Raw genomic sequence first — 25,974 nt, 5'->3', positions numbered from 1 at the left:
GCAGCGTTGGAGTTCTTGACACACTCAAACCGGTTTGCCTGACTCCTACTACCATATCCAGTTCAAAGGCACTTAAATATTTTGTCTTGCCCATTCACCCTCTGATTGTCGCAAGGCTTAAAAATCCTTCTTTAACCTTTCTCCTCCCCTTCATCTACACTGATTGAAGTGGATTTAACAAGTGACATCAATAAGAGATCATAGCTTTCACCTGGATTCACCTGGTCAGTCTATGTAATGGAAAGAGCAGGTGTTCCTAATGTTTTGTATACTCAGTGTAGAGGAAAGGCAAAGATATGAGTTAGGAGAAAGAGAGAGAGAGAGAGAGAGAGAGAGAGAGAGAGAGAGAGAGAGAGAGAGAGAGAGAGAGAGAGAGAGAGAGAGAGAGAGAGAGAGAGAGAGAGAGAGAGAGATTTAACAGCAGCATCAACATAAATACTCTAATCTTCGCTTACCTCATTGACAAATACCCAGTGACTGTCCTTGGAAGCCAGGTTGGTTTCAACAGCCTGCAAAGAAAGAGAGAGAGAGATAGAGAGAGAGAGAGAAAGAGAAATAAAGAGGTTACCATAGTGACAGCTAAGACTGTGGAGGGAAGAAAACAGGGATGTATTGTTGCTGTTTCTATCCAACAGAACCCATGTAAAATCCTCAACAGTCTTGTCATTATCCAATTATACAAGGATCAAAAATATCACGCATGTGGCTGGGAAAACCATGGTGGACAAACAGCATTGGGTCCATGCAAGCCTCACAGCTACAGACCCTCCAAAATACACTGGACGGGAGCTCAAAATGACTGTCCAATCATTTGTCATGGAGACTATTTTTGTTCAAAATTGTAAAGCATGTTCACACAAAACACCTCCACGGTGAAAATAGTGTTTGTACAATTCCTTCAATGTTTCTATTTTGTTGTTCTCATGGTGATACTGCCTTTCCAACAGTCCATTGTGTTGGCAGCCAGTTCCAACTGAAAAGCGCACTATAACGTCCAAACCACAAGCCTTTTGTACGCCTTAGTGGTGTAGCATATGTAGTGCCAAATTGTTGAGCACCTAACATCCTAGCGTTTTGAAAAATTATAATTGCTCAGTGTAAGCCTACATTTTTCATGACAGTGCTTGCTTGGGCCTATGCCATATATCATAATCACAACAGAAACTATCTTGTAGTACAATAAAAACAAACATTTACACTACCATTTGCAGAAAGAAAGGCCTGCACATGGTATAACCCAGAAAGAAAGGCCTGCACATGTATAACCCAGAAAGAAAGGCCTGCCCATGGTATAACCCAGAAAGAAAGTCCTGCACATGGTATAACCCAGAAAGATAGGCCTGCCCATGGTATAACCCAGAAAGAAAGGCCTGCACATGGTATAACCCAGAAAGAAAGGCCTGCCCATGGTATAACCCAGAAAGAAAATCCTGCACATGGTATAACCCAGAAAGAAAGTCCTGCACATGGTATAACCCAGAAAGAAAGGCCAGCACATGGTATAACCCAGAAAGAAAGGCCTGCACATGGTATAACCCAGAAAGAAAGGCCTGCCCATGGTATAACCCAGAAAGAAAGGCCTGCCCATGGTATAACCCAGAAAGAAAGGCCTGCACATGGTATAACCCAGAAAGAAAGGCCTGCACATAGTATAACCCAGAAAGAAAGGCCTGCACATGGTATAACCCAGAAAGAAAAGCCTGCACATGGTATAACCCAGAAAGAAAGGCCTGCACATGGTCTAAACCTCATCATTCCATGCTGTACTCATGTACTCACGTATAAAACATTCTGGTTGTACGGTGTCCATATAGAACAGCCTAGCACATTTACGTTGGGATACATGTGGAGCATCTGCCAGTTGAGGGGCCCAATACAGAAGCTATGGATCGCCCCATGTGATCCTCCAGTCCTCAGGCTAATTAGGCCTGACAGATGTTCTCAAACGGCTCCTCATTTGCCTGCCTTACCATAAGACGGCTGTTACATATGTAAACATTTCTGTGGGTTCATGTTGACCATAAATATTCACAGATGTATCCTCTCATAGAATGTCACAATGTAGGCTACACTGCATGGATAATTCCACTGGCTGCTCTAATGTGGCTAGTTTGTAATCATTTTGACTCCAACACACAGACGTGAGACATGGCTCGCACACTCTTAGAAACAAAGGTTCAGAAAAGGGCTCTTCAGCTGTCCCAATAGGATAACCCTTTTTGGTTCCATGCAGAACCCTTTTGGGTTCCATGTAGAACTCACGGTGGAAAGAACGGGTTCTACATGGAACCCAAAAGGGCTCTTCTACCAGGAACCAAAAGGGTTCTACCTGGAACCAAAAAGGTTTCTTCAAAGGGTTCTCCTATGGGGACAGCCAAAGAACCCTTTCAGGTTCTAGATAGCACCTTTTTTTTCTAAGAGTGTAGTCAATTAGTTAACATGGGTTTGTATGCAATTATTCATCAATCATTGGTTGTACAGTCAAATTAGGTAACTTCAATTAATATCCTATATATTAAACTACATCATTGAACCAGACAGAGCTCAGAGGTTCCAGACCTCATGGAGATATCCAAGCCCGTGCTGATCAAATCTCCATCATCATTCGACCTTTAGGCATATGATTACCTGCTCAGGTACCTGTCTAAAAAGTATCAGATCAGTATCATTCTCTATGGATCCAATTACTAACTCACATGACAGACCTCCATATAGACCTATTACAGTGAATCAGTAAGTTTTATTCACCGTATGACATTTCAGAGGAAAGTGAAAGGTGGCAAGCATGACGTTCATGAGAGGTGTACCAGGGATAGTTGAGAGCATGTCACCGCCTCTAGATATCTCCTGAACAGCCCAACCAGTCCCAACCATCTATTTAGTGTCACCACGACCTTTCTCCACCCTATAGCCCAGGGATCATCAACTAGACTCAGCCATGGGGCCGATTTCTTCTGGAGCGGATGGTCGAGGGGCCGGAACATAATTACAAATAATTTGTAGACTGCAAAAAGCCCAAACAGATATAATGTCTCTCTATTATGCGTGGGAATACTTGGGAACAGATTACTTACATAAAAACCACTTGGAGCTGATTTCCTGATGTTTTTACAGTCTTTTGCATCCAACAATGAAAATGTCACACATTTTTTTAAATATATATATACTGTATATATATATATATATATATATATATATATATATATATATATATATATATTTTGTTTTGCTCAGAAATTTGGGGGGCCAAATAAAACTACCCGCAGACAAAAATTGGCCCGCGGGCCGCCAGTTGGGGAACCCTGCTATAGCCTATAGTCTAGCTGTAAATCATGCATGCAAGATCATCGCACATGTCCCCAAAAACAGATGATATTTATGTGTGGCCCGTCCCCTCTGTCCGTTATGTGATGTGGTTCGAGGTGGTTTGCGGGGACGTGAGGAGTAATCTCGGAGGCTGCTGATGACTCTAAACCTGCTTGGTCAGTTTGCTCCCTGACCGAGCTACTGAGTTATAACAGTGACATAACACTACACACTATATTTACCAGCCTACTGCGAGAAGAGAAAGGATACTACTGTGTTGTTGAGGATTGTGGTGAGTGAACTGAACATACCGTAAATGTGGCTGACCGAAATATGTGTACTTCGCAATTCATTTGTGTGGAAATCACTGTAAAAATGGTAATATCATTCAAATGCTGAGCAAAATATATACTGTATCTAGAAAACCCAATAAGCAAAAAGTACAACACCTCAAAATGAAGAAGAAGAGGGATTTAAGTCAAACCCTCCCTGCTGCATCCCAATGGCACCATATTCTCTATATAGTGCTCTGTCCCTACAGGACTCTGGTCAAAAGTAGTGCACTATATAGGAAGTAGGGTGCCATTTGGAATGCAATCCTGAGATTTCCAGCATGGGGTTCTTGATAGTGGCAGTTGGCAAAGTGGATGCTTGCATTGCTAGTCACCACTTGGGCAGTATCAGTTGTGGTCCTTTGTAGCTCAGTCGGTAGAGTGTGGTGCTTGTAATGCTAGGTAAGTGGGTTCAATTCCCAAGATCACCCACATGTAAAATGTATGCACGAGTGGCTGTAAGTCGCTTTGGATAAAAGTGTCTTCTAAATGGCATATGTTGAGTGTGCTATAGGAGGCCTTTAGGGAGGTTGGCAGAGTGGATGGGTCTGGTATATCTGACAGCCTCTAACGAGGTGGAGGCACTGGGGGGAAACTGCTGTTAACACTACATAAAAAAAAACAACATTTTTAGTCATTTAGCAGACGCTCTTATCCAGAGCGACTTACAGTTAGTGAGTGCATACATTTTCATACTGGCCCCCCGTGGGAATCGAACCCACAACCCTGGCATTGCAAGCGCCATGCTCTACCAACTGAGCTACACGGGGCCCTACAGTGAGAAGGGTCTGACCATCAATGACCTATAATTCCATAAAGAACCTATAATTCCATAGAGAACCTATAATTCTAAGGGACTGACTGGGTCAATAAGACAGAGAGGCAAGGCTACTCTATTCAGTTCAAACTAGTACATTTCTCTATACAAATGAACACTACGTAGACAGACTACCGGTATTTAAATCAATAATGGTGCACTTAGCTTTGCTGCTATCTGGAAAATGAGGACATTATGCACAATGTGTAATGAATTCAGTAATAAAATAATTAAACATGTTGAACACATTCCAAAATCCTTTTTTATTTAATATCCTATTTGTCTTTTTTTTTCACGCAAAATACATCTATACATGCAACCGCCGTACTCTACCGACCCAGCCACAAAGGGACCTTATCACCAACCTCACATGAATGTATGTGGTATGTTGCTGGAAGAGTAGCTGCTACCTACAGAATAAGCAACCAAAAGAACCTTGAGGTAACTGTACCACATGTTCTGTAACGATGTGTTATGGACTAATATGACTAAGTGAATAATGCCGTTAATTTCAATTTACGCAGCTAGTTCCGTTTACTGCAAAACCAGCACAGGAGGTTGCTGGCACATTAACTGGGGAGGACGGGCTCGTGGTAATGGCTGGAGCGAAATGAGTGGAATGCTATCAAATACATCAAAAACATGGTTTCCATGTGATTGATGCCATTCCACTCACTCCATTCCAGCCATTGTTATTAACTGACCTCCCATCAGCAGCCTCCTGGGAAAACCAGCTTGCTTTGGCATTATATGACTGAGCAGTCCATATTGCTGTTCATGCCTCCCTGTGTCCGCAAACATAAGCACATAGGATGTGGGAAATTAATACGTGCCATAGCATGCCTTACCATGCTTCAATTTAATGTTGAAGAAAGCAATATTCACCAAGGCACATCTTTCCATGTATTTCCTAATTAATTATGCATATGCAAACCAGACAACTCACGTAGAATGGAAACCACCGAAAAGGGAGGATGAAGTTGTGTTTTGCATCAAGATGAATTCATGCATTATTTTAGGTCATTCGGGTCTACAATATTGAGAATGTTTTTTTTTTTTTTACTCAGTTTATTTAATGCTAATGAATGCTTCTGTTTAACATATGACTGATTGGGGATTGAATCCTGGTCTCCTGCACACCACACAACTGCGTTAGCCCACTGAGCAGAAGCCTAGGCACTGGCTCGGGAGCTAACACAAGTCTTCAGAAGGGTATTGAATAATCATGGCATTGCATGCAGATCTGGAGAGAGTGGCACTGAGAAAACCAAAACAATAGCATCACTTATCCTCTTGTCCCATGCCATTTTCTCACTCTGTGGTTTACAGTTTTTTGCTCAGAGGCAGTTTTAAAAAGATTATAAACAAAACCCACTGATATTGTAATTGACCAGACTAACATTGAGGCATAGAGAAATACCTGAATTCAGACAAACTGATTCCAAATGGACTTTGCTCGCTGCGTATTTGCCAAACGCTGCTGAGGACCCTGAGAAACCATCAGCGGGACCTTGTAATATTCCATGTCGTGTAACTATGGTTACAGTTTCCACGGCTGCATTTAAGATGCAATTTGAGTGTTAATGATGTTCATAGCTCTTTATTGGAATAACGTCCAAGGAAATCAAAGTAAAATATACAGTAAAGGGACTGAATATAACTTTTTAAGGGGTTGATACAGAGAGCTGGTTTCCCACACACAGATTATGCCTAGTCCTGGATTAAAAAGCTGTCTCTATGGAGAATTAATATTGACAATGCTTTTTAGTACTTTTTATAGTCTGGGAAACCAGCAAGAACTGCATGCTAAGTTTGGTTTCCTGTTCTGCAAATGATTACTAGATGTATCTGTGACAGAGGCACATATAGAGAGAGATCAATATATAGTGACATTTATATAGAGAGAGATCCATATATAGAGATATCTATATAGAGAGAAATCTATATATAGAGATATCTATATATAGAGAGATCCATATATAGAGAGATCTAGAGTGAGCTCAAAGAGTATTGGGACACATTACACATTTTTTGTTGTTTGGGCTCTGTACAATGACTATGAGGATAAAGTGCAGACTGTCAGCTTTAATTTGAGGGTATTTTCATCCATGTGGAGTGAACCGTTTAGAAATTACAGCACTTTTTGTACATAGTCCCACTATTTTAGGTGACCAAAAGTATTGGGACAAATTCACTTACACTACCGTTCAAAAGGTTGGGGTCACTTAGAAATGTCCTTGTTTTCGAAAGAAAAGCAATTTTTTTGTCCATTAAAATAACATCAAATTGATCAGAAATACAGTGTAGACATTGTTAATGTTGTAAATGGCTATTGTAGCTGGAAACGGCTGATTTTTAATGGAATATCTACAGAGGCCCATTATCAGCAACCATCAGTCCTATGTTCCAATGGCAAGTTGTGTTGGCTAATCCAAGTTTATCATTTTAAAAGGCTAATTGATCATTAGAAAACCGTTTTGCAATTATGTTAGCACAGCTGAAAACTGTTGTGCTGATTAAAGAAGCAATACAACTGGCCTTCTTGAGACTAGTTGAGTATCTGGAGCATCAGCAATTGTGGGTTCAATTACAGGCTCAAAATGGCCAGAAACAAATAACTTTCTTCTGAAACTCGTCAGTCTATTCTTGTTCTGAGAAATGAAGACTATTCCATGCAAGAAATTGCCAAGAAACTGAAGATCTCATACAACGCTGTGTACTACTCCCTTCACAGAACAGTGCAAACTGTCTCTAACCAGAATAGAAAAAGGAGTGGGAGGCCCCAGTGCACAACTGAGCAAGAGGACAAATACATTAGAGTGTCTAGTTTGAGAAACAGACGCCTCACAGGTCCTCAACTGGCAGCTTCATTAAATAGTACCCGCAAAACACTAGTCTCAACGTCAACAGTGAAGAGGCGACACCGGGATGCTGACCTTCTAGGCAGAGATGCAAAGAAAAAGCCATATCTCAGACTGGCCAATAAAAAGAAAAGATGAAGATGGGCAGTCTGAGATATGGCTTTTTCTATGCAACTCTGCCTAGAAGGTCAGCATCCCGGAGCCAGTTTGCGCTGTTCTGTGAAGGGAGTAGTACACAGTGTTGTACACCTATGTAGATATTCCATAAAAAATCAGCCGTTTCCAGCTACAATAGACATTTACAACATTAACAATGTCTACACTGTATTTCTGATCAATTTGATGTTATTTTAATGAAATTGCTTTTCTTTTGAAATCAAGGAAATGTCTAAGTGACCCCAAACTTTTGAACGGTAGTGTATATGTGTATTAATGTAGTCAGAAGTTTAGTATTTGGTCCCATATTCCTAGCAAGCAATGATTAAATCAAGCATATGACTCTACAAACTTGTTGGATGCATTTGCTGTTTGTTTTGGTTGTGTTTCAGATTATTTTGTCCCCAATAGAAATTAATGGTAAATAATGTATTGTGTCATTTTGGAGTCACTTTTATTGTAAATAATAATAAAATATGTTTCTAAACACTTCTACATTAATGTGGATGCTACCATGATTACGGATAATCCTAAATGAATCCTGAATAATGATGACCTCTGAGGAAGTTACAGACGCACAAATATCATGCCACCAAGATATGCTAACTTCTCACCATTACAATAACAGGGGAGGTTAGCATTTTTTTGTGGGGTATGATACATACAGTACATTCGGAAAGTATTCAGACCCATTTACTTTTTCCACATTTTGTTACTTTGCAGCCTTAGTCTAAAAAGGATTAAATAAAACAAATCCTTCAGCAATCTACACACAATACCCCATAATGACAAAGCGAAAACAGGTTTTTACAAAAAATAAAAAACAGAAATACCTTATTTACATAAGTATTCAGACCGTTTGCTATGAGACTCGAAATTGAGCTCAGGTGCATCCTGTTTCCATTGATCATCCTTGAGATGTGTCACGCCCTGACTCAGAGGACGCTTATTTGTTGAGTCAGGGTGTGTATATTCCTTGTTGTGTTTTTCTATGTTGTATTTTCTATGTTTAGTTCTAGTATGTCTAGATCTATGTTGGCCGGTGTGGTTCCCAATCAGAGGCAGCTGTCGCTCGTTGTCTCTGATTGGGGACCATACTTAGGCAGCCTATTGGCACTAGTGGGTTGTGGGATCTTGTTCTGTGTTAGGTATGTTGTTTGTGTACCTTGGACTTCACGTTTCGTTTCTTGTTTTGTCGTTGCGTTTATAAGTCTAATAAACATGTATGCATATCACGCTGTGCCTTGGTCTGACCCGTCGATGAACGAACGTGACAGAAGATCCCACCAGACCTGGACCAAGCAGTGTGCCGAGGAAGAGCAGAGAGGATGGACTTGGCAGGAGATGAGAGAGGATCTGGCAAGAAAGAGGGAGGCCCTGATCAGGGTGGAGAGGCAATCCCCCCAAACATTTTTTTGGGGGGGCAAACGGTGTGGACGACGAGGCAGCAGGAGGCCGCGACAGTGCGGATCTGCTGGTTAGGAGAGGACGCCACCAGATTACGGGGGCCATTGGTTCAGAGGGAGCAGAAGGAAGGTGTAGAGGCACGGCGTGAGGAGCTGGTTAGGCAGCAGAAGGAGCGGGGGTTAATAAAGGAACCCAGTCCCGCTCCTCGCACAAAGTAAGTGGTGCGTGTCGCCAGTCCGGTCCAGCCTGTTCCTGTCCCTCGCACCAAGCCAGTGGTGTGCGTCGCCAGCCCGGTCCTGCCTGTTCCTGTCCCTCGCACCAAGCCAGTGGTGTGCGTCGCCAGCCCAGCCCGGCCTGTTCCTGCCCCTCGCACCAAGCCAGTGGTGCGCGTCGCCTGCCCGGTCCGGCCTGTTCCTGTCCCTCGCACCAAGCCAGTGGTGTGCGTCGCCAGCCCAGCCCGGCCTGTTCCTGCCCCTCGCACCAAGCCAGTGGTGCGCGTCGCCTGCCCGGTCCGGCCTGTTCCTGCTCCTCGCACCAAGCCAGTGGTGCGTGTGTCTAGTCTGGAGCCAGAGCAGTCCGCTCCACCGGTGCCCAGTTCAGCTCCGGTCAGCTGCTCCACTCCGGAGCCAGAGCAATCCGCTTCACTGGGGTTCAGTCCAGCTCCGGTCAGCGGCTCCACTCCGGAGCCAGAGCAGTCTGCTCCACCGGTGCCTGACCCAGCTCCGGTCAGCTGCTCCAGTCCGGAGCCAGAGCAGTCCGCTCCACCGGGCTCTAAACCGGAGCCTGAGCAGTCCGCTCCACCGGTGCTTGGTCCAGCTCCGGTCAGCAGCTCCAGTCCAGACCCAGACGTCAGCCCCTCTCCAGGTTTGGGGTCTCCCACACCAGGGTCCAGACAGGGCTTGGAGTATAGTGGGAGGAAGGAGAGGGGAAGCAACGTGCCGAGGTCTAGACCAGACCAGGGGCGCAACAGGGAGGCGAAGAGTGAGAGGTCATCATGCCCTGAGCCGGATCCGCCTCCGAGGCGGAATGCCCACCCGGCCCCTACCCGGCTATGTTTATGTTGTGCGGTCGAGTCCGCACCTTTGGGGGGGGGGGGGTACTGTCACGCCCTGACTCAGAGGACGCTTATATGTTGAGTCAGGGTGTGTATATTCCTTGTTGTGTTTTTCTATGTTGTATTTTCTATGTTTAGTTCTAGTATGTCTAGATCTATGTTGGCTGGTGTGGTTCCCAATCAGAGGCAGCTGTCGCTCGTTGTCTCTGATTGGGGACCATACTTAGGCAGCCTATTGGCACTAGTGGGTTGTGGGATCTTGTTCCGTGCTAGGTATGTTGTTTGTGTACCTTGGACTGTTTGTGTACCTTCGTTTCTTGTTTTGTCGTTGTGTTTATAAGTCTAATAAACATGTATGCATATCACGCTGCGCCTTGGTCTGACCCGTCGATGAACGAACGTGACAAGATGTTTCTACAACTTGATTGGAGTCCACCTGCGGTACATTACATTGATTGGACATGATTTGGAAAGGCCACACCTGTCTATATAAGGTCCCACAGTTGACACAGTGCGTGTCAGAACAAAAACCAAGGCATGAGGTCGAATACATTTTCCGTAGAGCTCGGAGACAGGATTGTGTCGAGGCACAGATCTGGTGAAGGGTACCAAAAATTCTGCAGCATTGAAGTTTCCCAAGAACACAGTGGCCTCCATTCTTCTTAAATGGAAGAAGTTTGGAACCACCAAGACTCTTCCTAGAGCTGGCCACCCGGCCAAACTGAGCAATCGGGGGAGAAGGGCCTTGGTCAGGGAGGTGACCAAGAACCCGATGGTCACTGTGACAGAGCTCTAGAGTTCCTCTGTGGAGATGGGAGAACCTTCCAGAAGGACAACCATCTCTGCAGCACTCCACCAATCAGGCCTTTATGGTAGAGTGGCCAGATGGAAGCCACTCCTCAGTAAAAGGCACATGACAGCCTGCTTGGAGTTTGCCAAAAGGCACCTAAAGACTCTCAGACCATGAGAAACAAGATTCTCTGGTCTGATGAAACCAAGATTGAACTCTTTGGCCTAAATGCCAAGCGTCACATCTGGAGGAAACCTGGCACCATCCCTACGGTGAAGCATGGTGGTGGCGGCATCATGCTGTGGGGATGTTTTTCCGCAGCAGGGACTGGGAGACTAGTCAGGAGCGAAGGAAAGATGAACAGAGGAAAGTACAGAGAGATCCTTGATGAAAACCTGTTCCAGAGTGCTCAGGACCTCAGACTGGGGCGAAGGTTCACCTTCCAACAGGACAACGACCCTAAGCACACAGCCAACACAACGCAGGAATGGCTTCGGGACAAGTCTTTGAATGTCCTTGAGTGGCCCAGCCAGAGCCCGGACTTGAACCCGATCAAACATCTCTGGAGAGACCTGAAAATAGCTGTGCAGCAACGCTCCCCATCCAACCTGACAGAGCTTGAGAGGATCTGCAGAGAAGAATGGGAGAAACTCCCCAAATACAGTTGTGACAAACTTGTAGCGTCATACTTAAGAATACTCGAGGCTGTAATCGCTGCCAAAGGTGCTTCAACAAAGTACTGAGTAAAGGGTCTGAATACTTATGTAAATGTGTTTAGAAACATATTCTATTCTTATTTATAATAAAAGTGACTCCAAAATGACACAATACATTATTTACCATTCCTTTCTATTGGGCACAAAATGATCTGAAACATAACCAAAACAAACATCAAATGCATCCAACAAGTTTGTATAGTCACAACCTTGATGTAGTCATTGCATGCTATGAATACTAAACTTTTGACTACTTTAATACACATATAAGTGAATTTGTCCCAATACTTTTGGTCCCCTAAAATGGGGGGACTATTTACAAATAGTGCTGTAATTTCTAAACGGTTAACCCGAAATGGATGGAAATACCATCAAATTAAAGCTGACAGTCTGCACTTTAACCTCATAGTCATTGTATAATTTCAACACTAACACAAAATGTCACTGTCCCAATATTTTTGGAGCTCACTGTATATAGAGAGAGATCTATATAGAGAGAGAGAGATATAGAGAGAGCTATATACTGAGTATACAAAACATTAAGATCACCTTCTATTTCCATGACATAGACTGACCAGGTGAATCCACTTCAGTCATTGTAGACGAAGGGGAGGAGAAAGGTTAAAGGAGGATTTTTAAGCCTTGATATAACTAACACATGGATTGTGTATGTGAGTCATTCAGAAGGTGAATGGGCAAGACAAAAGATTGAAATGCCTTTTAACAGGGTATGGTAGTAGGTGCCAGGTGCACCGGTTTGTGTCAAGAACTGCAATGCTGCTGGGTTTTTCACGCTCAACAGTTTCTCGTGTGTATCAAGAATGGTCCACCACCCAAAGGACATCCAGCCAACTTGACACAACCGTGGGAAGCATTGGAGTCAACATGGGCCAGCATCCCTGTGGAACGTTTTTGACACCTTGTATAGTCAATGCCCCAATTAATTGAGGCTCTTCTGAGGGCAAAAGGGGGTTTGCAACTCAATATTAGGAAGGTGTTCCTAATGTTTGGTATACTCAGTGTATGTAGAGAGAGATCTCTTTGGCTCTGATCTGTGAAACAAAGTATGAACAACTCCTCTCTAAAGGTCCAGTGCAGTCAACAACCTGATTTTCCTGTGTTTTATATATATTTCCACACTATGAGGTTGGAATAATACTGTCAAATTGTGAAAATTATGATAATGCCCTTTTAGTGTAACAGCTGTTTAAAAAGGCTGCCTGAAATTTCAGCCTGTTTTGGTGGGATGGGTTTTGGCCTGCCTGGTGACATCAACATGCGGTAAATTAGTTAATAGACCAATGAGAAAAAGAGTTCCAAACCTCTCTGCCAATAACAGCTAGTTTTCAGTTTTGCACTCCCCAATCAGACCACTCCCAGACAGTCCTAGCAAAATTCTTGCTTGAGAAATTGCTCCTTGCTAAGAAGCCATTTATTTGTATTTATTTTACTTTTTGACCATTTTAATTGAAAATCACAGCAAGGTACTTTAATTGTTACCCAGAAATGAGTTGATATTTAGATAAAAATGGCTGAATTGGACCTTTAAGCCACATGTTCATTAAGGTGCTGTACATGTCTTCTAGCATATTTCCTATTAAACTTTGAAGTGTATTTCACCACCTTTATCTCCCCAATTTCATTCTTGTCTCATCGCTGCAACTACCCAACAGGCTCAGGAGAGGCGAAAGTCAAGTCATGTGTCCTCCGAAACATGACCTGCCATAACACGCTTCTTAACACCCACCTGCACCAATGTGTCGGAGGAAACACCGTTCAACTGACGACTGAAGTCAGCCTGCAGGCGCCCGGCCCACCACAAGGACTCACGATGAGCCAAGTAAAGCCACCCCGGCCAAACCCTCCCTTAACCCAGTCGACACTGGGCCAATTGTGCACAGCCCTACGGGACTCCCGGTCAGTTGTGACACAGCCTGGGATCGAACCCGGGTCTGTAGTGACGCCTCAAACACTGCAATTTAGAGCCTTAGACTGCTGTGCCACTTGGGAGGCCAAGTTAACATATTTTTAATGGTGATAGATCCAATGTGATAGCTCCAATGTCTGAGAATATGATGACTTGATTGTTCCAATGTTTGTTCAGATACCTTCATTGAAATTACACACATACACACATGCACACACAGAGATGATATTAGTCTCTTAATGGACCGCCATGTCCATCTGCCACATGAGCAAGTTAATGACTTTCCATCCTAAGAACATGGGGAGACAATAGCTGCAGGGTCTCGCTCTACATAACCATAATGCAACACAGAGAGTAGGAGAGGGCTTAATAAATAGCTACACACTAGAACACTCTATTTTTATTAATCAGTGGATCAGGTCAAGAGGCACTTGAAAAAAGTCAAAAACACAACAAAACCACTTGACATGTTGAACACAACTAGTGGAATATGGTTCAATACAAACAGTGCAGTTATGCCCTCCGTAAGGAAATCAAACAGGCAAAACATTACATTTCCATTTTAGTCATTTAGCAGACGCTCTTATCCAGAGCAACTTACAGTTAGTGAGTGCATACATCAGTACAGAGACAAAGTGGAGTAACAAATCAACGGCTCAGACATGAGATGTATGTGGCAGGTACTCCAGACAATCATGGATTACAAAGGGAAAACCAGCCACGTCGTGGACACCGACAAGCTAAACACATTGATCGCCTGCTTTGAGAATAACACAGTGCCACCGATGAGGGCTGCTCCTGAGGACTGTGGGATCTTGTTCTATGTGGCCGACGTGAGTAAGACATCCCTAGCCGCGTCCTCAGTGCATGCGCAAACCAGTTGGCTGGAGTGTTTACGGACATATTCAATCTCTCCCTATCCCAGTCTGCTGTCCCCACTTGCTTCAAGATGTCCACCATTGTTCCAGTACCCAAGAAAGCAAAGTTTAACTGAACTCAATGACTATCGCCCCATAGCACTCACATCTGTCATCATGAAGTGCTTTGAGAGGCTAGTTAAGGATCATATCACCTCCACCTTACCCGACATCCTATACCCACTTCAATTTGCATACATCCATAGACGATGCAATCGCCATCGCACTGCACACTTCCATCCCATCTGGACAACAGGAATACCTATGTAGGAATGCTGTTCATTGACTACAGCTCAGCCTTCAACACCATAGTTCCCTCCAAGCTCATCATTAAGCTCGGGGCCCTGGGTCTGAACCCCGCCCTGTGTAACTGGGTCCTGGACTTCCTGACGGGCCGCCCCCAGGTGGTGAAGGTAGGAAACAACACCTCCAATACGCTGATCCTCAACACAAGGGCCCCACAAGGGTGCGTGCTCAGCCCCTCCTGTACGCCCTGTTCACCCATGACTGCGTGGCCACGCACACCTCCAACTCAATCATCAAGTTTGCAGACAACACAACTGTAGTAGGTCTGATTACCAACAATGACCAGACAGCCTACAGGGAGGAGGTGAGGGCCCTGGCGGAGTGGTGCCAGGAAAATAACCTCTCCCTCAACATCAACAAAATGAAGGAGCTGATCGTAGACTTCAGGATACAGCAGAGGGAGCATGCCCACATCCACATCGATGGTGCTACAGAGGAGAAGGTGAAAAGCTTCAAGTTCCTCGTCGTACAGTACACATCACTGACAATCTGAAATGGTCCATCCACACAGACAGTGTGGTGAAGAAGGCGCAACAGCACCTCTTCAACCTCAGGAGGCTGAAGAAATTTGGCTTGGCCCCTAAGACCCTCACAAACCTTTACAGATGCACCATTGAGACCGAGAGACTGAAAAACAGCTTCTATCTCAAGGCCATCAGACTGTTAAATAGCCATCACTAGCCGGCCTCCGCCCAGTACCCTGCCCTGAACTTAGTCACTGTCACTAGCCGACTACCACCCGGTTACTCAACCCTGCACATTAGAGGCTGCTGCCCTATGTACATAGACATGGAATCACTGGTCACTTTAATAATGGAACACTGGTCACTTTAATAATGTTTACATACTGTTTTACTCATTTCATATGTATATACGGTATTCTAGTCAATGCCACACACACACACACACACACACACACACACACACACACACACACACACACACACACACACACACACACACATATATACAGTACAAGTCAAAAGTTTGGACACACCTACTCATTCAAGGGTTTTTCTTTATTTTTTACTATTTTCTACATTGTAGAATAATAGTGAAGACATCAAAACTATGAAATAACACACATGGAATCATGTAGTAACCAAAAAAGTGTTAAACAAATCTTAATATATATTTCTCTTTTCCATAATCACTGTACATGGGCACTGAGGAGGAAGGTGATTGTGGTACTTGGAAAAAGCCCTGTAGTAGTGGTTCTGTTCTTGTTCTTGATAACAAGGGCATTTGAGCACCATCATGAATCTAGCTATCTTCCACCAAGAGAGGGAAATTAAAGGGTAACTCAACACGATATTCTCAACTTTCTGGCATAAATAATTAATCTGACCTTCAATTCAAATGTGAAGACTATATTAAGAATGCACATAGAGAGTTAATATTCGTATTAGTAATTTATTGTGTTTGCAGGATAAATGATAATGTAACCAAATCAAACCAAGTCGTAACATTGACTTGCCGAGGTCGAATGGTTCAATTTAATCAAGCTCACAGTATTTAAGCAGCCAGCATATCATTTATGTATTTTGACATAGAAAGGGATGAGTACTGTGAAAGCAACAGGTAGACTCCACTGATAGGCTAGACACTTCCATTTAGGCTAGACACTTCCATGTAGGCTAGACACTTCCAGGTAGGCTAGACACTTCCAGGTAGGCTAGACACTTCCAGGTAGGCTAGACACTTCCATGTAGGCTAGACACTTCCAGGTAGGCTAGACACTTCCAGGTAGGCTAGACACTTCCAGGTAGGCTAGACACTTCCATTTAGGCTAGACACTTCCATTTAGGCTAGACACTTCCAGGTAGGCTAGACACTTCCAGGTAGGCTAGACACTTCCATTTCTCAGAATAAGACATGTGTACAGGGAGTATAAAACATTGGCCTGTCAGGTTTGATTGATTCAGACCTTGACGTGGACATGTTCATTGAGAGAATGTGTTTTTAATGCAGTTTTTAGAATGCATGTGTATGTAAGAATGCTTTATGGGAGTTTTTTCCACATTCATCTATTGCACACAACGCACCTTGATATGAAAACCTTAGTTCATACTTCTTACAGTGAAACTTACAATAAAAACAATAACAACAAATTTACCCAATATATTTCTCTCTAGGGGCCTTGTTACAGAGTACCAAGAAAAATATGATGCTTACAGAAGTTCCTTTTCTCTGATTAAACAGACAATAAACCACTGTCCCTAAATCTCCCGCTCTTTCTTTTTTTATATCTCTCTCGCTCACACAAACAAGCATGCTCACTCTACACACCGACATGCAGAAAAGGACAAACTGTCCACATATTCCACAATACAAGCGTAATTTTGCTTGTGTTGCTGCAATTATATCTGATACTTCGGATGCCTATGTCTTAATAGGAGGGAGACTCTGTCCACCATCATGGAGGAATTCTGTCAACTTCACTAAGTTGATTTAGCTTATACCATGGCTAAGGGCTGTGTCCAGGAACTCCGCGTTGCATCGTGCATAAGAACAGCCCTTAGCTGTGGTATATTGGCCATATACCACACCCCCTCTTGCCTAATTGCTTAAGTAGATCATTAATTGGGCACACAGCATAGGCCTACCTTTCGAGTGATGCTGAACTTGCAATCACATCCAGTATCCTTGAAACAACTATATTTCAATCTGGCTGCACATCAAAGATGCAGACTTAAAATAATTAATTAACAAGCCTTTTGAACCGAATACTAATTGATCAAATACACTCAAATATGCATTGGGTCGGTCATGTAAAGATGATGTTACTGTACATTGATCTGTGACTGCTTTCACAAAATAACCTACACACACACGTTCCTTGCTTCTCTCCGCCTAAACAGGTCATGGCAGCAAAGTCAAATCAACAACTACTGATCTCTCATCCTTCGCAAGTGTTATGATATGGGGGCAAGGTTAGTGTTAGGACATACTGTAGAAAAACACACTATCCAGAATACACTTCCACACGCCATTCCCCCAGGGGGCAGCGGCAACCTTGTCCAGGTGTTGAGCCTAATTTAAAAGCGTTTGAAAGCACGTCAGGTGCTTCCAATTAGGGTGATCATCAGTTAGTGTCCCAGCTTACAAGCCGTGAGGCTGCTGGGTTTGTTTGGTGGCCATGAGACTTTACGTTTTGTTTTGAGTCTTTAGCCTGTTTGCAGTTTTCCATTTTGTGTGTTTATTTTCGTCACCATCTGAACAACTAATAATCCGCTTGGACTGGCCGACCAAGAGGTCAAGACAGAGCTGGCCCTGAACTCGGTAAGTTGCTGTCTCCTGGGCACATCCAACACGGTCCTCAAACGCTGATTTCTCACGTGAATGCACAGATTCATTCAGGTTACAGACCATGTAACTAGGCCTATGACATCTATACATAAACCTCTATACATAACGAGTTCAGCAAAATCAGTAGGCTAGTTAATCGGTTTCGTAACACATGCCACATACAACAACGTAAAAAGTCTGTTTCTTTACACAGATATATATTTTTTTACACATTTATCTTTCTATTGGTTCATTTTATTCCGTCCCTAATCCTACATCAGTGGAGGCTGCTGAGGGGAGAACAGCTCATAATAATATCTGGACAGAGCAAATAGAATGGCATCAAACACCTGGAAACCATGTATTTGATAGCAGTCCACCAATTCCGCTCCAGCCATTACCAGGAGCCTATCCTCTCCAATTATGGCGCTACCAACCTCCTGTGTCCTACACCTACACCTAAAATAGGTTTGCGCTTAGGCTGTTGTTGAAAATATCTTGGATCTCAATCTTACCATGCTCAATGCCAAGTTAAGAACGGGAAAGAGAGAATAATGGTGGAAAACATGAAGGACGGACATATTCAATTAAACCACCATCACAAGGATAAAATAGGTTTGAGATTGTGAAAACTGCATCTTTCTAGGCCTTGGCAAGACTCCACACACAGTATAATCTCAATGTATTTTTCTCCTCTGTTATTCAGCCTGTTTTTTAAATGACTAGGCTGGATGTTTTTGTATGTTTCCTTAAGGGGGGGGGGGGATCTTTCTTGGGAAAGAGCTACTTGGATACAAACAAAAAGAAAGAAAGCAAAATAATATATATATTATGGATAAATGTGGTCATCAATGTCTATGCTCCACTGCCTGTGGAGCAATAATACACGATAATACACTTCATTTAAAGAAAGGGTTTATACAACAGATAAGCAGGCTATTACAGTGCTACTAGGCCGATGACAAGGCTGTACATTTTACACCATTGTAACCAATCATCCAATCTTGGTCCGACAGGGCTGCTGAATAGCTAGACTATAATGAAAGGGTTGGAGTGAGAAGATGATGAACATGGCTCAGACAAAAGCATCTTCTGGGGCTTTGAAATAGATGATGGCTCATCCATTGTCTGACTGTTGAAAATGAGGCATTTTTTGCACTGATTATAGACTACATTCATAGGTAGATGTAGGGTTGCAATGGATGGGTATATTACTGGAAACTTTCAAAGTTTACCAGTAAACTACTGGAATTTTGGTAACTTTCGAGGATTTTATGTAATTGATCACAAGATATCTAGTGGCCCTTGTGGACCCTCTGTGTGGCCTTATCACATGTAAAGTATATAAAATAATGAGATCATTTGGAAAGAATTAAAAAACTGTAAAACATTATCCTAAATAAAAACCATCAACTTAGTGAATACCATTGGTGTTTAATATGAGGGTTTCATCATTAAATATATATTTTCTTTTTTTACACACTTTTATTTCTTTGACTATGTCAATATGTCCTTGTTGTAAATGTTTTGGCGACAAACTGGTGGCAGTTGTGAAAAAAGTCTATATTTGGAAGAATTGCAGAGTTAATTGAAAATAATGCCATTGTTGATTAATGCTTTTTTCATTAAATAGGCTATTTTATCTTTAACCATATGGTCTTTCAACAAGAAACTCATGGACAATATGGACTAAATGCGAAACCTTATTTGGCATTTTTCCTATTTTGTTGCCTTACAACCTGGAATTAAAATTGATTTTTGGGGGGTTTGTATAATTTGATTTACACAACATGCCTACCACTTTGAAGATGCCTAATATTTTTTATTGTGAAACAATAAAAACAGAAAACTTGAGCGTGCATAACTATTCACCCCCCCAAAGTCAATACTTTGTAGAGCCACTTTTTGCAGCAATTACAGCTGCAAGTCTCTTGGGATATGTCTCTATAAGCTTGGCACATCTAGCCACTGGGATTTTTGCCCATTCTTCAAGGCAAAACTGCTGTAGCTCCTTCAAGTTGGATGGGTTCCGCTGGTGTACAGCAATCTTTAAGTCATACCACAGATTCTCAATTGGATTGAGGTCTGGGCTTTGACTAGGCCATTCCAATACATTTAAATGTTTCCCCTTAAACCACTCGAGTGTTGCTTTAGCAGTATGCTTAGGGTCATTGTCCTGCTGGAAGGTGAACCTCTGTCCCAGTCTCAAATCTCTGGAAGACTGAAACAGGTTTCCCTCAAGAATTTCCCTGTATTTAGCTCCATCCATCATTCCATGAATTCTGACCAGTTTCCCAGTCCCTGCCGATGAAAAACATCCCCACAGCATGATGCTGCCACCACCATGCTTCACTGTGGGGATGGTGTTCTCGGGGTGATGAGAGGTGTTGGGTTTGCACCAGACATAGCGTTTTCTTTGACGGCCAAAAAGCTCAATTTTAGTCTCATCTGACCAGAGTACCTTCTTCCATATATTTGGGGAGTCTTCCACATGCATTTTGGCGAACACCAAAAGTGTTTGCTTATTTTCTTCTTTAAGCAATCGCTTTTTTCTGGCCACTCTTCTGTAAAGCACAGCTCTGTGGAGTGTATGGCTTAAAGTGGTCCTATGGACAGATACTCCAATCTCCGCTGTGGAACTTTGCAGCTCCTTCAGGGTTATCTTTGGTCTCTTTGTTGCCTCTCTGATTAACGCCCTCCTTGCCTGGTCCGTGAGTTTTGGTGGGCAGCCCTCTCTTGGCAGGTTTGTTGTGGTGCCATATTCTTTCCATTTTTTAATAATGGATTTAATGGTGCTCCGTGGGATGTTCAAAGTTTCAGATATTTTGTTATTACACAACCCTGATCTGTACTTCTCCACAAATGTGTCCCTGACCTGTTTGAAGAGCTCCTTGGTCTTCATGTTGCCGCTTGCTTGGTGTTGGCCCTTTCTTAGTGGTGTTGCAGACTGTGGGGCCTTTAAGAACAGGTGTATATATACCGAGATCATGTGACAGATCATGTGACACTTAGATTGCACACAGGTGGACTTTATTTAACTAATTATGTGACTTCTGAAGGTAATTGGTTGCACCAGATCTTATTTAGGGGCTTCATAGCAAAGGGGGTGAATACATATGCACGCACCTCTTTACCGTCATTTACTTTTTAGAATTTTTGGAAACAAGTTATTATTTAATTTCACTTCACCAATTTGGCCTATTTTGTGTATGTCCATTACATGAAAACCAAATAAAAATCCATTTAAATTACAGGTTGTAATGCAACAAAATAGGAAAAACACCAATGGGGATGAAAACTTTTGCAAGACACTGTATATATATATACATCATTTGGCAGACGCACTTATCCAGAGCGACTTACAGTTAGTGAGTGCATACATCATTTTTTTCATACTGGCCCCACGTGGGAATCAAACCCACAACCCTGGTGTTGCAAACGCCATGCTCTACCAACTGAGCTACATCCCTGCCGGCCATTCCCTCCCCTACCCTGGACGACGCTGGGCCAATTGTGCGCCGGCTACGACAGAGCCTGGATTCGAACCAGGATCTCTAGTGGCACAGCTAGTGCCTTAGAACACTGCGCCACTCAGGAGTATATATATATATATATAGTACCAGTCCAAAGTTTGGACACACCTACTCATTCAAGGGTTTGTCTTTATTTTTGCTATTTTCTACATTGTAGAATAATAGTGAAGACATCAAAACGATGAAATAACACATATGGAATCATGTAGTCACCAGAAAAGTGTTAAACAAATAAAAATATATTTTAGTAGCCACCCTTTGCCTTGATGACAGTTTTGCACACTCTTGGCATTCTCTAAACCAGCTTCACCTGGAATGCTTCTCCAACAGTCTTGAAGGAGTTCCCACATTTGGTGAGCACTTGTTGGCTGCTTTTCCTTCACTCTATAGTCCAACTCATCCCAAACCATCTCAATTGGGTTGAGGTCGGGTGATTGTGGAGGCCAGGTCATCTGATGCAGCACTTCATCACTCTCCTTCTTCGTCAAATAGCCCTTACACAGCCTGGAGGTGTGTTGGGTTATTGTCCTGTTGAAAAACAAATGATAGTCCCACTAAGCGCAAACCAGATGGGATGGCGTATCGCTGCAGAATGCTGTTGTAGACATGCTGGTTAAGTGTGCCTTGAATTCTAAATAAATCACCGACAGTGTCACCAGCAAACACCCCCACAACATCACACCTCCTCCTCCATGCTTCACGGTGGGAAGCACACATGCGGAGATCACACGTACACCTACTCTGCGTCGCACAAAGACACGGCGGTTGGAACCAAAAAAGTCAAATTTGGACTCTTCAGACCAAAGGACAGATTTCCGCCAGTCTAATGTCCATTGCTCGTGTTTCTTGGCCCAAGCAAGTTTCTTCTTCTTATTGGTGTCCTTTAGTAGTGGTTTCTTTGCAGCAATTCGACCATGAAGGTTTCCTCTGAACAGTTGATGTTGAGATGTGTCTGTTACTCTGTGAATCATTTATTTGGGCTGCAATCTGAGGTGCAGTTAACTCTAAATAACTTATCCTCTGCAGCAGAGGTAACTCTGGGTCTTCCTTTCGTGTGGCGGTCCTCGTGAGAGCCAGTTTCAACATAGCGCTTGATGGTTTTTGCGACTGCAAATTTTCCTGATTGACTGAAGTTTATGTCTTAAAGTAATGATGGACTGTCGTTTCACTTTGCTTATTTGAGCTGTTCTTGCAATAATATGGACTTGGTCTTTTATCAAATAGGGCTATCTTCTGTATACCACCCCTACCTTGTCACAACACAACTGATTTGGCTCAAATGCATTAAGAAGAAAATAAATTCCACAAATTAACTTTTAATTGAAATGCATTCCAGGTGACTACCTCATGAAGCTGGTTGAGATAATGCCAAGAGTGTGCAAAGCTGTCATCAAGGCAAAGGGTGGCTACTTTAAAGAATCTCAAATATAAAATATATTTCGATTTGTTTAACTCTTTTTTGGTTACTACATGATTCCATGTGATATTTCACAGTTTTGATGTCTTCACTATTTTTCTATATTGTAGAAAACAGTAAAAATATTTAATAGGTAAGATTGCAAACCTAGGGTAATAACATTGGCCGTAATACAATTACTATATACAGAAAACTTCGTACCCTTCTACATTACAATCCCAATCTTTCCGCTGTGAAAGACAAAACCCAAATGCAAGCTGCAGATGTTTCAGTATTGTTGCAAAGCCTACTATTGCACTGCAGTTTACTTGTTTTTTCTCCAGCCGAATCCAGCCTGTATCTGCTCCCTGTTTCCCTGCTCACCTGGCATCCAGACTGACAGCTAAGGCACGAGGCTTTCGTGATACTGCAGCGTTCTGTGCGGCGGCTGCCTGACTTTCCAGGGGGACATCACAGCTGCAGCACCTTGTCACTCCCGGAGCACATAATCTCCGCTGAGGGAGGGAACACTTCCCTGCAACCTCACAATGAGCACTGCCATTCCTTAATCCCCGCTCTCCCTCACTCCCTCTCTCCCTCACTCCTTCTCTCTTCCCCTTGTTTCCTCATCACTTCCCAAACAGTCCACGACGAGCCAGGTGACTATGACATAATCCAGTACAATGTTAAAATGCCCATAATGACAGTAGTGACAGCTGTCTCAGACAATAAGGTCCTTCAAATCAAATCAAATGTTATTTCTCATATACACTGCGTCCTCCAGCCTGGGACAGGATGGCGCTGCAGAGTTGAACAGCTGCCGTCTTACGGGCTCCTGACCAATTCTGCTATTCTGTTTTTTTACGCTGATCTTAACTTTTTTTGTTCATAATATTTCCGCCATTATTTCCCATGACCGAAAACAGCTTCTGGACATCAGAAGGCCGCGGGGCCAGGCGGATTACCAGCACGTGTACTCAGAGCCTGCGCTGACCAGCTGGCAAGTGTCTTCACTGATATTTTCAAGCTCTCCCTGACCCAGTCTGTAATACCTATACTGAACAGAAATATGAACGCAACATGTAAAGTGTTGGTCCCATTTCTCATGAGCTGAAGGAAAAGATCCCAGAAATGTTCCATATGCACAAAAAGCTTATTTCTCTCACATCTTTTGCACACATTTGTTTACATCCCTGTTAATGAGAATTTCTCCTTTGCCAAGATAATCCATCCACCTGGCAAGTGTGGCATATCAAGAAGCTGATTAAACAGCATGAACATTACACAGGTGTACCTTGTGCTGGGGACAATAAAAGTGCAGTTTTGTCACACAACACAATGCCACAGATGTCTCAAGTTTTGAGGGAATGTGCAATTGGCATGCTGACTGCAGTAATGTCCAACACAGCTGTTGCCAGAGAATTGAATGTTCATTTCTCTGCCATAAACCGCCTCCAATGTTGTTTTAGAGAATTTGGCATTACATCCGACCGGCCTTACAACTGCAGACCATGTGTAACCACTCCAGCCCAGGACCTCCACATCTGGCTTCTTCACCTGCGGGATTGTCTGAGGAGTGGGGGTGCTGAGGAGTATTTCTGTTTGTAATAAAACCCTTTTGTGGGGAAAAATTCATTCTGATTGGCTGGGCCTGCCTCCCCAGTGGGTGGACCTGGCTCCCAAGTGGGTGGGCCTATGCTCTCCCAGGCACACCCATGGCTGCGCCCATGTCCAGTCATGTGTAATCCATAGACTCAGGCCTAATGAATTTGCTTCAACTGACTGATTTCCTTCTATGAACTGTAACTCAGTAAAATCTTTGAAATTGTTGCATGTTGCATTTATATTTTTGTTCAGTATACATGCTTCAAGCAGACCACCATAGTCCCTGTGCCCAAGAATGCCAAGGTAACCTGTCTAAATGATTATCGCACCGTAGCACTCACATCTGTAGCCATAAAATGCCTTGAAAGACTGGTCATGGTTCACATCAACACCATCATCCCAGACGCTCTGGACCCACTCCAATTCGCATACCGCCCCAACAGATCCACAGATTACGCAATCTCTATTGCACTCCACACTGCCCTCTCCCACCTGGACAAGAGGAACACCTACGTGAGAATGCTGTTCATTGACAACAACTCAGCATTGAAAACCATAATTCCCTCCAAGCTTATCACTAAGCTCAGGACCCTGGGACTAAACACCTCCCTCTTCAACTGCATCCTGTACTTACTGACGGGCCGCCCCCAGGTGGTCAGAGTAGGCAACAACACATTCGCCATGCTGACCCTCAACACGGGGGCCCCTCAGGTGTTTGTGCTTGGTTCCCTCCTGTACTCCCTGTTCACCCTCGACTGCGTGGCCGCGCACGACTCCAACACCATCATTAAGTTTGCTGATGACACGACGGTGGTTGGCCTGATCACCGACGAAGATGAGACGGCCTATAGGGAGGAGATCAGGGACCTGGCAGTGTGGTGCCAGGACAACAACCTCTCCCGCAACGTCAGCAAGACTAAGGAGCTGATCGTGAACTATAGGAAACGGAGGGCAGAGCATGCCCCCATCCACTTCGACGTGGATGTAGTGGAGCGGGTCTAGAGCTTCAAGTTCCTTGGTGTCCACATCACTAAGGAATTATCATGGTCCACATACACCAACACAGTCGTGAAGAAGGCATGACAATGCCTCTTCCCCCTCAGGAGGCTGAAGAGATTTGACATGGGCCCTATGATCTTCAAAAAGTTATACAGCTGCACCATTGAGAGCATCTTGACTGGCTGCATCACCGCTTGGTATAGCAACTGCTTGGCATCCGATCACAAGGCGCTACAGAGGGTAGTGCGTACGGCCCAGTACATCACTGGGGCCGAGCCTCCTGCCATCCAGGACCTCTATACCAGGCAGTGTCAGGAAGGCCCTAAAAATTGTCAAAGACTCCAGCCACCCAATTCATAGACTGTTCTCTCTGCTACAGCACGGCAAGCGGTACCAATGCACCAAGTCTGGAACCAACAGGACCCTGAACAGTTTCTAGCCCTAAGCCATAAGACTGCTAAATAGTTTAATAGTTAACCAATAGCCACCCGGACTATCTGCATTTACCCTTTTTGCATGAACTCTTTTGACTCACCACATACGCTGCTGCTACTGTTTACTATC

General features: G+C 43.5%; 1 protein-coding gene across 1 annotated transcript in view; it reads right to left on the bottom strand.

Moving 5' to 3' along the window:
* LOC311134200 (glutamate receptor ionotropic, delta-1-like) overlaps positions 1–25,974 on the bottom strand; it is a gene marked incomplete at both ends in the record, with an annotated part of 180,165 nt that overhangs the window by 76,803 nt on the left and 77,388 nt on the right. The window contains one exon of the mRNA XM_084167811.1: positions 456–509. Coding sequence (XP_084023937.1) covers positions 456–509 — 54 coding nt within the window. The remainder of the gene's footprint in view (positions 1–455; positions 510–25,974) is intronic.

This window comes from Coregonus lavaretus (assembly GCF_964263955.1).
Source record: "Coregonus lavaretus genome assembly, chromosome: 1".
In the NCBI taxonomy this organism is placed as follows: domain Eukaryota; kingdom Metazoa; phylum Chordata; class Actinopteri; order Salmoniformes; family Salmonidae; genus Coregonus; species Coregonus lavaretus.
This window is presented reverse-complemented; position numbering and strand designations above follow the sequence as displayed.